The sequence below is a fragment of the Octopus bimaculoides genome, chromosome 16 (assembly GCF_046866305.1).
Source record: "Octopus bimaculoides isolate indiv1 chromosome 16, ASM4686630v1, whole genome shotgun sequence".
Classification (NCBI taxonomy): Eukaryota; Metazoa; Mollusca; class Cephalopoda; order Octopoda; family Octopodidae; genus Octopus; species Octopus bimaculoides.
In genome coordinates this window covers 27,028,097-27,041,315 of record NC_142943.1, presented here as the reverse complement: position 1 = coordinate 27,041,315, position 13,219 = coordinate 27,028,097, and the positions used below count along the sequence as shown (strand labels likewise).

General features: G+C 41.0%; 1 protein-coding gene across 8 annotated transcripts in view; it reads right to left on the bottom strand.

The window, feature by feature from the left end:
• The window catches only part of LOC106871768 (uncharacterized), a 1,221,261-nt gene that overhangs the window by 634,417 nt on the left and 573,625 nt on the right, over positions 1-13,219 (bottom strand). For all 8 annotated transcript variants that reach the window (XR_016244689.1, XR_016244690.1, XM_089364843.1 and 5 more), the window contains exons 40-41: positions 12,775-12,802; positions 10,350-10,387 (exon numbers count right to left, since the gene is read on the bottom strand). Coding sequence is in view for 6 of the 8 variants with exons in the window: in XM_089364843.1 (XP_089220969.1) it covers positions 10,350-10,387; positions 12,775-12,802 (66 nt within the window). In the remaining 2 variants the exon portion in view is untranslated. The remainder of the gene's footprint in view (positions 1-10,349; positions 10,388-12,774; positions 12,803-13,219) is intronic.

Sequence of the window (13,219 nt, the reverse complement as noted above, 5' to 3'; positions counted from 1 at the left end):
ATTGCTGGCGATCTGTTGCTACACAATTTTGCCAGAATTCTATCAGATTGGGCAGAAGATGTTGATGCATCATTTTGCATTATGTTCAAAGTAGCTTCTGGAATGTGGTGAATTGCTGCAGTCTGTTGCTGTCATTTTAAACCGGTTACTGTCTTTCCCCAGCAAACTCTCTTCTTTGGAGGCATAATCTATGTATATATTAAACTGAACAACAAAAGTTATAATAGATGGCAGTGTTGGTACTTTTCACATATCTGTAATTTTTCAGATTAACACCTACACGATTACTCAACCCTAATCCTAAACCTAATCCTAACACTAACCCTAACACTAGCCCTAAACCCTAACCCTAACCCTGACCCTAAAACCGTAACCGTAGCACTAATCCTAACCGTAACCGTAACCCTAACCCTAAATCCTAACCCTAAGCCCTAACCCTGACCCTAAAACCCTAACCCTAACACTCTAGTGAAAATCGTGGTATATTTACAAAATATTGACGAACATGAGTTATATTTTACTGAATGATTGTGTATGCGTTTGAGAGAGCGAGAAAGGAAGAGGTAGAGAGAGGGGGAGAAAGGAATAGAGGTAGTTAAAAGTTTACTTATGACGGCTTCTCTTCACTGCCTATTACTTCATTAGAAATCTACGGATGCACATACGCACATAATAGAGGAAAATGAAACAAATATGGACGACTTGCTCCGAAATACCACCGAGTGGGGAACACTTCTCAAAAATAACCTGCAGTTGTTTCCTTCAAAATTCCTACATGCTCGAAATGTACATACATCAAGGTATATTTGTAGAAACTTTCACGAAAAAATATTCATTTTCCTGGAAGTTAAGTGGAATTTAAGTGGAATTTCCGAAAATTGTCCCCACCAAACACTTTCACCAAAAATTTTTGTATATTCAGAATCTACATAATAAATAATATATGCATAGAAAATTAAAAAAATATTCATTTTTCTGAAAGTTATGACCTTCCAAAGTCGGTGGGTACAACTCTGTAGTTATGCCACATTGACGAACATGAGTTATATTTTTGTAAATGATTGTGTTTACTTGCACGTGTATGCGTTTGAGAGAGCGAGAGAGGAAGAGAGAAAGAGAGAAAGAAAGGAATAGAGAACGTGAGCAATGTGTATGTTGTTGTCACAGATCACGTATGTGTGATTGTGTGTGTTTTTACGTATCAATGTTATGAAAAATAGGCAAAGAATACTGAGAGGAAAGTTTAATCTATGACTTTGTATCACTCTCTCTCTCTCTCTCTCTCTCTCTCTCTCTCTCTCTCTCTCTCTCCCTCCCTCTTTTACTCTTATTCTCTATATTATATGTTGAGCGCGTGTGTAAAAACGTTGTTCCAGGAAGAAGGGAAGAAATATAAAAGTTGCTAGAAACAACAGCCAAATCTCCCTTAAATCACACAAAGTAAACGGAATTTAAAAAATCTAATTACTGCACTGGAAAGTTCACATCGAGAAAATTCCATTGATGTAAAAATTTTTACAAAAAAGTGGAAAATGTGAATTTCTATACACTTTTAAAAAGGTTTCACACAGGCACACAACTTCATCTTTATATATTAAGATGTATTTATATATGTGTGTGTGTTTGTGTGTGTAGGTATAAGAACATACAAAAAATTTTCTTTGCCTATATGCTGAAAATAGACGCTAAATCATCGAACCACATCAAATATTTTCACCTTAATGCGTATGTTTTTATATACTGGCCACTAATAAAATTTTAAACAATTTTATCATTTTATATCATATGCATATATATATTCTGAAAATAATAATAATGCTATTCTTATAAGCTTAAAGTTTATAGCGATCACCATGCAATGACTAAGGAAAATAATGTAATAATGGGGCATATAAGCCCTTGACAGAAAAAAAGTAGGCCTTCCCATCCGCATGGGACTTGAACCCACATCAGAAAAAAGAAAAACAAAACAAATATTCGCACTGAAAGCACATAGAAATTTGTTTACAAAAAAAAAAAAAAACAACTATGGACTAATATAGTTCTTAAATTTGAGAGAAAGCAGCAAACTAGTTCACTGGTGAAATCGGTAACATACTTTGTCTCCTTAACAAAGTTTCCAGTTTCACGCGGATGGGAAAGCCTATTTCTTTTTTCTGTCACGGGCTTATATGCCTCTTTATTAGATTATTTTCCTTAGTCATTGCACGGTCATCGCTATAAGCTTTAGGCTCATAAAAATATCATTATTATTATTTACAGAATTGTAGAACTTGACATAGTTTAACAAAACTATTCTCACCGAAATATGTGTGTATATATGCATGTAAGTTTGCAGTCATTTTTTGTTTTCCCAGACTCTCTTTGTGAGCCTGACAAATGTGAAGGATGCTTGCCGATTCACCTGTTGATCTCAGAGTCCAGGGAGAGGTCATCAGCGATGTTAGAGCCGAGATAGGTGAATTGATGGAGTATCTCCAACTTGTAGTTGTTGATGGTGATGGTAACACAGTGACAAATCCCAACTTTGGCGAGAATTTTGAACAGGTTGTCTCTGCAGACTAGGACAAAAGCCTTTGTGAGGTCGATGAAGGTGATAAAGAGTGGTTGTCTTTGCTCTCGTCACTTTTCTTGTAGCCTTTGGAGAGAGCGTTTTGCTCTAAAACCACACTGAGTTTCAGGGTATAATCTCTCAGCGATTTTCTGTAGTCAATTTAGGGACACGCGGGCGAAGCTCTTCCCAACGATGCTTAACAGCGTTATGCCTCGGTAGTTATTCCAGTCGCTTTTGTCTCCTTTGTTCTTATATAGGGTGACAATGTTGTAAGCGCTCATGTCTTGCAGCACTTATTCCTCCTCCCAGCACTGACACAGTAGCTTCAACAAGTGGCTAAGTAGAACTACCCTTGCACAGCCGATGATCTCTGGTGGGATGCCATCCAAACCCGGTGCTTTTCCAGTGACCAAGCCATCAATGGCTCTTCTTAGTCCTTCAGCAGTTGACAGTGCGTCCAATTCGTCCATGACAGGTAGGTGCTGTCTATAGGGCGTGCATCCCTAGTACTCTACTGTATAGCAGTGACACGTGGAGCCTCTACACTAGACAGGAGCGGCATCTTTCAATTTCGTAATTTGAGACGCATCTTGGAATCAAGTGGACATACCACATCACTAGCATCGAAGTTATCGACCGAGCCAAGGTACCCGGCATACACATCTTGCTCCAGCAGCATTGATTGCACTGGTTCGGTCGTTTTCATTGCATGCCAGATGGAAAGATCCCAAAAGACCCCCTGTATAGGAAATTGGCTACCAGCACAAGAGTACCTAGTGACCTTATCTTCATTTCAAGGACTCGACGGAGGGAAAAATCAGTAGTGCCGGCAGAGAGCTCCTTCAAATGCTGTAGCTATACAGCCACCACAGGCACTGAACCATCATCAGCAGCTTATACAATTTTCTTTAGCGCAGATCCATGGTATCTTGGATGCTTACTACTACTACTACTACTACTACTACTACTACTACTACTACTACTACTATGTACGTGTGTGATGTGCGTGTTTGTGTAAATAAATACACACACATACATTATGTGGGCAATATTTTCAACCAAGACATTTCAATTATACCTGATTCTTCAAGTGCTTGAATTTTGTATATGCATATATATTTACTAGATCGCAGATATGTATTAAAATCTAGAGCAGAGAGGAAACAGATTAACGCAGTTAGTAGGAGAGGTTGGGAAGTAGAAAGGGTCGTGTGAAGCGTAGTAAGAATAATACAGGGGATGCTATGCTAAGAAAATTTAATATAAGTCAAGACACTTGTGAACATGGTAGGAGAAATGAGAGGGTAAGCAAAAGTGCCAATTGAGAAATAAGCAAATGAAAAACGGTAACGTAAAATGTAAAAATGAAAAGCTGAGGCAGTGTGAAAGGATGAGAATGATGGATAGAAGGATGGATGGATAGATAGATAGGCAAACAGACAGATAGATAAATACACAGATAGTTAGATAGATAGATCAGTGCTCCCGGACTGGCTCATGTGCGGGCGACACATAAAATCTTTCGAGCGGGATCGTTGCCAGTGCCCCTGGACTGGCTCATGTGCGGGCGACACATGATATCTTTCGTGCGAGATCGTTGCCAGTGCCCATGGACTGGCTCTTGTGCGAGTGACACATGAGGTTTTTCGAGCGAGATCGTTGCCGGTGCCCCTGGACTGGCTCATGTGCGGGTGACACATGAAATCGTTCAAGCGGAATCGTTGCCAGTGCCCCTGGACTGGCTCATGTGCGGGCGACACATGAATCTTTCGAGCGGGATCGTTGCCAGTGCCCCTGGACTGGCTCATGTGCGGGCGACACATGATATCTTTCGAGCGAGATCGTTGCTGGTGCCCCTGGACTGACTCTTGTGTGGGTGACACATGAAATGTTTGAGCGCGTTCGTTGCCAGTGCCCCAGGACTGGCTCATGTGCGGGCGACGCCCCTGGACTGGCTCATGTGCGGGCAACACACGAAATTCTTCGAGCGAGATCGTTGCCAGTGACACTGGACTGGCTCTTGTGCGGGTGACACATGAAATGTTTTGAGCGGGACCGTTGCCAGTGCCCCTGGACTGGCTCATGTGCGGGCAACACACGAAATCCTTCGAGCGAGATCGTTGCCAGTGACCCTGGACTGGCTCTTGTGCTGGTGACACATGAAATTTCTTCGAGCGAGATCGTTGCCGGTGCCGCTGAACTGGCTCTTGTGTGGGGTTTTGGGATTTTTCGAGCGGGATCGTTGCTGGTGCCCCTGGGCTGGCTATTGTGCGGGTGATACATGAGGTTTCTCGAGCGAGATGAGCGTGGCCTTTGCCAGTACCACCTGACTGGCCTCCGTGCGGGTGACACGTAAAAGCACCCACTACACTCTCTGAGTGGTTGGCTTTAGGAAGGGCATCCAGCTGTAGAAACACTGTCAAATCAGATTGGAGCCTGGTGTAGCCATCTGGTTTCACCAGTCCTCAGTCAAATCGTCCAACCCATGCTAGCATGGAAAGCGGACGTTAAACGACGACGACAATACGTACAGACATATATATATATATATATATATATATCATCATCATCATCATCGTTTAACGTCCGCTTTCCATGCTAGCATGGGTTGGACGATTTGACTGAGGACTGGTGAAACCGGATGGCAACACCAGGCTCCAGTCTGATTTGGCAGAGTTTCTACAGCTGGATGCCCTTCCTAACGCCAACCACTCAGAGAGTGTAGTGGGTGCTTTTACGTGTCACCCGCACGAAAACGGCCACGCTCGAAATGGTGTCTTTTATGTGCCACCCGCACAAGCCAGTCCAGGGGCACTGGCAACGATCTCGCTCGAAAATCCTACAGGAGCCAGTCAGGCGGTACTGGCAACGGCCACGCTCAAAATGGTGCATCTCATGTGCCAACCGCACAAGAACCAGTCCAGGGGCACTGGCAACGATCTTACTTGGCTTGCCGTGTCTTCTCACGCACAGCCCATTTCCAAAGGTCTCGGTCCGTAGTCATCGCCTCGGTGAGGCCCAATGTAGGAAGGTCTTGCCTCACCACCTCAGCCCAGGTCTTCCTGGGCCTACCTCTTCCACGGGTTCCCTCAACTGTTAGGGTGTGGCACTTTTTCACGCAGCTATCCTCCTCCATTCTCACCACATGTCCATACCAGCGCAATCGTCTCTCTTGCACGCCACAACTGATGCTTCTAATGTTCAGCTTTTCTCTCAAGATACTTACACTCTGACGGGTATTCACATTGACATTACACATCCAACGGAGCATACTGGCTTCATTCCTTGCGAGCTTACGTATGTCCTCAGCAGTTACAGCCCATGTTTCACTGCCATGTAGCATGGTTGTTCGTACGCATGCGTCATACAGTCTGCCTTTTACTCTGAGTGAGAGTCCCTTTGTCGCCAGCAGGGGTAAGAGCTCTCTAAACTTTGCCCAGGCTATTCTTATTCTAGCAGCTACACTTTCAGCGCACCCACCCCCACTACTAACTTGGTCGCCCAGATAGCGGAAGCTATCGACTACCTCTAGTTTTTCACCCTGGAATGAGATAGAAGTTGTTTCCTGTTTGTTTGCAGTCTTTATTGCACCTGAACATCTGCCACAAACAAAAACTAACTTGCTAGTTAACCTGCCTTTGATGTTGCTGCACCTCTTATGTGTCCATAGCTTGCACCGGGTACATCTTATAGAGTTACTACCTACTCCTTTTCTACATACTGAGCAGGGCCATCTACCTGAAGGGGTTTGTGTTTTATCTACCTTCCTACTTATTAGGATTTTGGTTTTAGCTAGGTTGACTCTAAGGCCCTTCAATTCTAGACCTTGCTTCCACACCTGAAACTTCTCCTCTAGTTCTGATAGTGACTCCGCAATTAGGGCAAGGTCATCAGCATAGAGGAGCTCCCAGGGGCAACCTGTCTTGAACTCCTCTGTGATTGCCTGGAGGACTATGGTAAATAATAGGGGGCTGAGGACGGAACCTTGGTGGACCCCTACCTCTACCCGGAATTCATTGCTGTACTCATTTCCAACCCTCACCTTACTGGCAGCATCTCTGTACATGGCTCGCACAGCTCTCACTAACCATTCTTCTATCCCAAGTTTCCTCATTGACCACCAGATAAGGGATCGGGGGACCCTGTCAAAGGCTTTCTCCATGTCAACGAAAGCCAGATATATATATATATATATATATATATACCGCCTGACTGGCCTTTGTAGGGTTTTCGAGCGAGATCGTTGCCAGTGCCCCTGGACTGGCTCTTGTGCGGGTGGCACATAAAAGACACCATTTCGAGCGTGGCCGTTTTCGTGCGGGTGACACGTAAAAGCACCCACTACACTCTCTGAGTGGTTGGCGTTAGGAAGGGCATCCAGCTGTAGAAACTCTGCCAAATTAGATTGGAGCCTGGTGTTGCCATCCGGTTTCACCAGTCCTCAGTCAAATCGTCCAACCCATGCTAGCATGGAAGGCGGACGTTAAACGATGATGATGATGATGATGGGATTAAAAATTATTTCTGTTTTTCTCCAACTCCTTCCCTCATTTTCCATCCACCACAAGTACATACACACATATTCACACTACATGACTCTTAAACTTACCCTCTCACACATACATACTGTATAGTGACACACACCTGTCAACACACCTGCTGCTATTTCCTCTTTCCTTGTTTTTTACCTGAGTTCCACATTGACATCAACAACCCATCTCCACTCAACTAGAAATCACATACCTATTATTCATGGTAATGAATACTTCCTGTATTCATTTCCAGGATGACCATCTGAAATAAGATATGGACAATCCTCTTCTCCTTCCCTTAATTATCTCTCTTCTCAGTCTTAAAAGAAAATGTCTTTTGCTTCTATCCTTGTTGTCTTTTCCATTTTCACTTGGCTTAATACACAGACTTTGCTTTATATTTCTCATATTTCTTTGAATTATTTTTGCTGAGATGGACAAACACTAGGATAGATTTCATGATTTAATTCCTGCTTACCCTCAACATCTTGGGGAGGAAAGGAAACTGGAATCTAAAGAATTAAGGAGCAATAAAACTAGACATTTTGATCTTCATCCCAAACTTCAAAAAAACATGGGTTTGATGAAAACATTTGAGACTTACTCATATTTAATATTATATAAAGGAATACAATGAAAGGAATATGAAAGTAAATGTTTGATGTTGTGGCTATCATTCATCATCCATGATGAAGTCATTTTAGTTTCAACACACAAATTTAAATCAAATCTCTTGCCAGGTAAGTAGAATTCTAAAATCAGTGAACCCCTCTCTCTCTCTCCCTCTCTGTCTGTCTCTCTCTCCCTCTCTTTCTCTCTATTTGTCTCTCTCTTTCTGTCTGTCTGTTTCTCTATCTCTCTCTGTATGCATGAATATAATTAGGAGCATCATCATCATCATCATCGTTTAACATCTGCCTTCCATCCTAGCATGGGTTGGACGATTTGACTGAGGACTGGTGAACCAGATGGTTACACGAGGCTCCAATCTGATCTGGCAGAGTTTCTACAGCTGGATGACTTTTCTAATGCCAACTACTCCGAGAGTGTAGTGGGTGCTTTTACGTGCCACTGGCACGAAGGCTAGTGAGGTGGTACTGACAACGGCTATGCTCAAAATGGTGTATTTTACGTGCCACTTGCACAGGAGCCAGTCTAGCGGCACTGGCAACAACTTCGCTCGAATGTATTTTCACGTGCCACCGGCATAAGTGCCAGTAAGGCGACACTGATAACAATCACGCTCAAATGGTGCTATTTACGTGCCGCCAGCACGGAAGCCAGACAGCTGCTCTGGCAATGATCACGCTCAGACGGTTAGCGCTCCACTGGCAGGGGTGCCAGTCATTGAATTTGGTTCAATTACGATTTCGATTTCATTTGCCGCAACAGATCTTCGTAAGCAGAGTTTAGTGTCCAATGAAGGAGAGGTTGGCATGGGTGCCAGTCGTCGAATTTGGTTCGATTTCGATTTCACTTGCCTCAACAGCTCTTCGCAAGCGGAGTTTAGTGTCCAATGAAGGTAAGGTATGCATAAGTGGGCTGGCTACACCCCTGGCAGAGGCCTCGGATTATGGTCTCACTTGGCTTGCCGGGTCTTCTCATGCACAGCATATTTCCAAAGGTCTCGGTCACAAGTCATTGCCTCGGTGAGGCATTATGTTCAAAGGTCGTGCTTCACCACCTTATCCCAGGTCTTCCTGGGTCTATCTCTTCCACAGGTTCCCTCAACCACTAGGGTGTGGCACTTTTTCACACAGCTATCCTCATCCATTCTTGCCACATGACCATACCAGCGCAATCGTCTCTCTTGCACACCACAACTGATGCTCCTTAGGTTCAACTTTTCTCTCAAGGTACTTACACTCTGTCGAGTATGAACACTGACATTACACATGCATCAGAGCATACTGGCTTCATTCCTTGCGAGCTTACTCATGTCCTCAGCGTTCACGGCCCATGTTTCACTTCTATGTAGTATGGCTGTTTGTACACATGCGTTATCCAGTCTGCCTTTTACTCTGAGCGAGAGGCCCTTTGTCATCAACTGAGGTAAGAGCTATCTGAACTTTGAACTGGCTATTCTTGTTCTAGCAGCTACACTTTCAGTGCACCCCGCCCCCAGTAACTTGGTCACCTAGATAATGGAAGCTTTCAACTACGTTTAGTTTTTCTCCCTGGAATGTGGCAGAAGTTGTTTTCAGCACATTTTCAGTGTTTATTGCTCCTGAGCATCTGCCACATGCAAAAACTGGCTTCCTAGTTAGCCTTCCTTTGATATTGCTGCCCCTCTTATGTATCCATAGCTTCATCAGCAGATAATATGGATTTCCCTTACAAGTTAATTTTGCAACACCCTGCTTCTTATACGATAGAGAAAGAAATCAAATGATAGTGAAAGAAATTCATATCACACAATCTAACTTCTTTCATCAATAAATGTGTGCCTGATTGTTAAAATGATTAATGCTATAGCTGTTTTAAGAGAGATTAGTGTACAAAAATAGTGGAATGCTATATTAACTGCCTAACAAATTTTGCTTTCTTGAACCTTCCATTGATTCCTTTCTACCAGTAATCTAATAGAAATAAGATTTGCAAGTGTACCCATTTAGTATGTAATGTTACACAGACGTGCCATATTGAGTGACAGACACACCATATCGATCTCGTTGGCAGCCATTAGCTACTTGAGACCGGAGCAAGATCTCACAAACTTCCAGTGGGCATGCACACAATGGGACGGTAAGCCTTTCCGGAAGGACACCTATATAAGACAGCTCTTGAGCGTGTTCACTCTCTGTTTCCGCATGTCTCTCATGCTAGAAGCAGCTCATCTCACTAGCAGCAACTCGCTACCTCACTCATACAACACGGCGAACGATACACTATGCTAGAGATGGTTAACGAGAGCCAAACTTCAAGCCTGTAAATAAATGTTATTCAGATTTGTTGTCTCACTTTGTCTTCGACTTGATACTTCATTTGACTGGATTTAAATTTATAATGGGAGACACAAGATATCCTACCAGTATCTTGGCCAACAATGGCCTCTCAAGCATATGAAAAGAGACTAATATGAAAATCAACAATTAAGCTTAAGAGATATCTCCCTTATTGACATCCTTAGAAGAAGTTGTCTACTAATTACTGGGATAATTTCAGCTGATCAATGTTTTCCAACTCACTATATACCATAACTGAAACCCTTCCATACATGTATTTATATATTATCAGATTTACAGATATAATTCTTGAATTACCTCAATTTTATGTTTTCCTGCATCCATTTCTTTATATCCTGAAAATAAAAAAAATGTAATTTGAATGTTTGAAGGAATGATGGTGTTCTGTTTGACATTAATTTTATTACACGAAGTCTCAAATTTTATAACAAATTATACCTTGAAGACATAAGTGATTACTAGTTGTATAGGACATAAATGAAGACATGATTATCTGGTGGTGATAATCCAATCCATATTAACGCAGACACATGATTTCTTTTAATGTTATTTATAGTTTTTAGTAAGGTACACTGGAATATAAATAGATGGAATATGACATGGAATATGAAGGAATGAAATCATCTGGGTTGAAATAGAATTTCAACCAATTTAAATATGATGTAAACAGAATTTCAACCAATTTAAATAACTGTTTAAAACTTGTAAGCTATGTCGAATTGTGAAATGTATACAATATCCCTCATATACTTTTAAAAAATGGCTAAAAAGAATGGAAAATGAGTATAGACAAAGAACAGTTGAATGATCCTGTTATTAAATATTTTGTAGCCCCCATGAAAATAAGTTGCAACTCCAGTCTTGTTAGACCTTTTAAAACCAATATTCTAAACTTTCTTTTTATCAAATTGCTAAAGAATGACCTCAGGACGTTGAAACTTTCAGACGAGATAAAGGACCTAGATACCTGGCGCCTTACTGTACTCAGGAAGACCCCCACACCTCAGCAGAAGCGATGAAGCCGCTTCCCCCGAAAGAGACGACTGTTCTGCAAAAGTCCTGTGCTGGTGGCAGGAAAACGTGCTCATGCAGTTCAACGTAAAAGCACCCATCACACTTTGTAAAGTGGTTGGTGTTAGGAAGAACATCCAGCTGTAGAAACCATGTCAAATCAGACTAGAGTCTCGTGCAGCTCCCCAGCTTGCCAGCACTGATAAAACCGTTCAACTCACGCCATCATGGACAACGGACGTTAAATGATGATGGTGATAATGATATATATATATATACATATGTGTGTGTGTGTGTGTGTGCATAAAGCTTTTTTGCGAACATAATGTTTACAATCCTGATTAGGACGAATGTTACTGTTATTTAGCCACAGGAAACATGGTCTCCAGCTGGCTAACGACGCACCATTCTCTTTCAAACAAGGGAGCTTAGTGTCCCCACTCAGCACAAAGCAATATCTGTGTATCAATGTTTTCAGGCTTATTTCCCCTCATCAACATAGAATAACTGTTCGGCTAGAGGTGGCGACACTAGACACTTGTTCGATAGATATACTTTTCAAAGTGACATAAAATAACTGATGTAATAAATAGAGAAACTTATTATTCTCTGAATGGGAAACATTCTAGACTACTGTTATTGAATGTTCAGGGATTTAAAAATAATAATAATAATGATGATGATGATGATGATGGTGATGATGATGATGATGATGATGATGATGATGATATATCATGTAACCCCATTTCAAAATGTCATCCGATAATCACTCCGGAAAGGAATATTCGGATAGAATGGGGTCTGCCAAAACTAGGCCGTAACAGCTGTAAGATTAAACTTCTGTTCATCCTCTAATTCCTTATGTACTTTGTACTTCTATATGTAAACCATGTTGGCAAAATAACATAGTCTGCCATGGACACCTGTGCTTTGGTTCTTTCTTTCTTTTTCTTTTCTTCCTCCCTTTGTCACTTTTGCTATGAATTAAATTAATGAATTCAACGGGATACACCGTCTGCAAGTAGTTGGGTTCAGCATATTATCCTCCATTTTCTAATTGTTACACAAATTTTGGGTAAAACCTCCACTTTTACTTGCTCCCATTGATTGCACCTAGTATAGCACTAGCGTAGCAATAATTGGGTACCCTCCCAGCAGTATACTGGATAGATACTATCCCTTAGTGGGTTGTACCCCCAACCCCTAACTCTCTCACGTTATATATATATATATATATATATATATATATATATATATATATGTATGTATGTATATATATGGCTCTACTGATATGAAAAGTAGTATCTGATTCTACTAATATGTGATATAGTAGCTGCAAATACGAAAAGCAGTATTCAACCATACTAAAAGCAAAACTACTATACTGGCCATGATAATATAATAAATAGAAGCCTACTGTAAATATATAAAATATATAACACATATATATAGATCTACCAATAAGACAGTTCTACTAATTGGCAAAATAGTAGATGGCTCTTCTAGTCTGAAGAATAATAGTTTGGTCTACCAGAATAAAAAAAAATAGTAACTTGTACCAATGTGTGAAAATATATAAAAATATTCATAAACAAGATATACAACATTCTTTTTATATAAATCCATTGATGAAATTCTCAACAAAGTATTCATCACAATTCAAGCAAACAGATCAAGCGAAAATAAAATATAGAAATATAAAAAGACTTACAATTCTTCGCCAAAACATATCAGGTGATCTGCAAAATCAGTAAATGAGAAAATTCCAGATTAGTAAAGTGAATTTGTCACGATGAGGCTAGTGTATAATATTTCAGTCTTTATCTTTAACTTAGCGAAGAAGAGAAGAAAAATTGTTTTTGCATGAAATGGAATAAAGGAAATGTAAAAGGAACTAAAATTCAAGGAATTATATGGCATTTGAAAAGTTATACTAAGAGAAAGTGATTCAGTCAGAGATGAGGGGTGAAAGGTAAGCAAAGAGTAAAGAAAGCTATGAATTTAGAAAGAGATAATTTCTCAGAGAAAGACAAGTAGAAATGTGATGAAAATTTCTAAGAGTGGTAGAAAAGGTGAAGAAAATTCTATGTGACTGAGGCAAGTGACAAATATGAGGAATCAAACCTTAGAAAATAGATCTAGTCACTCACACACAT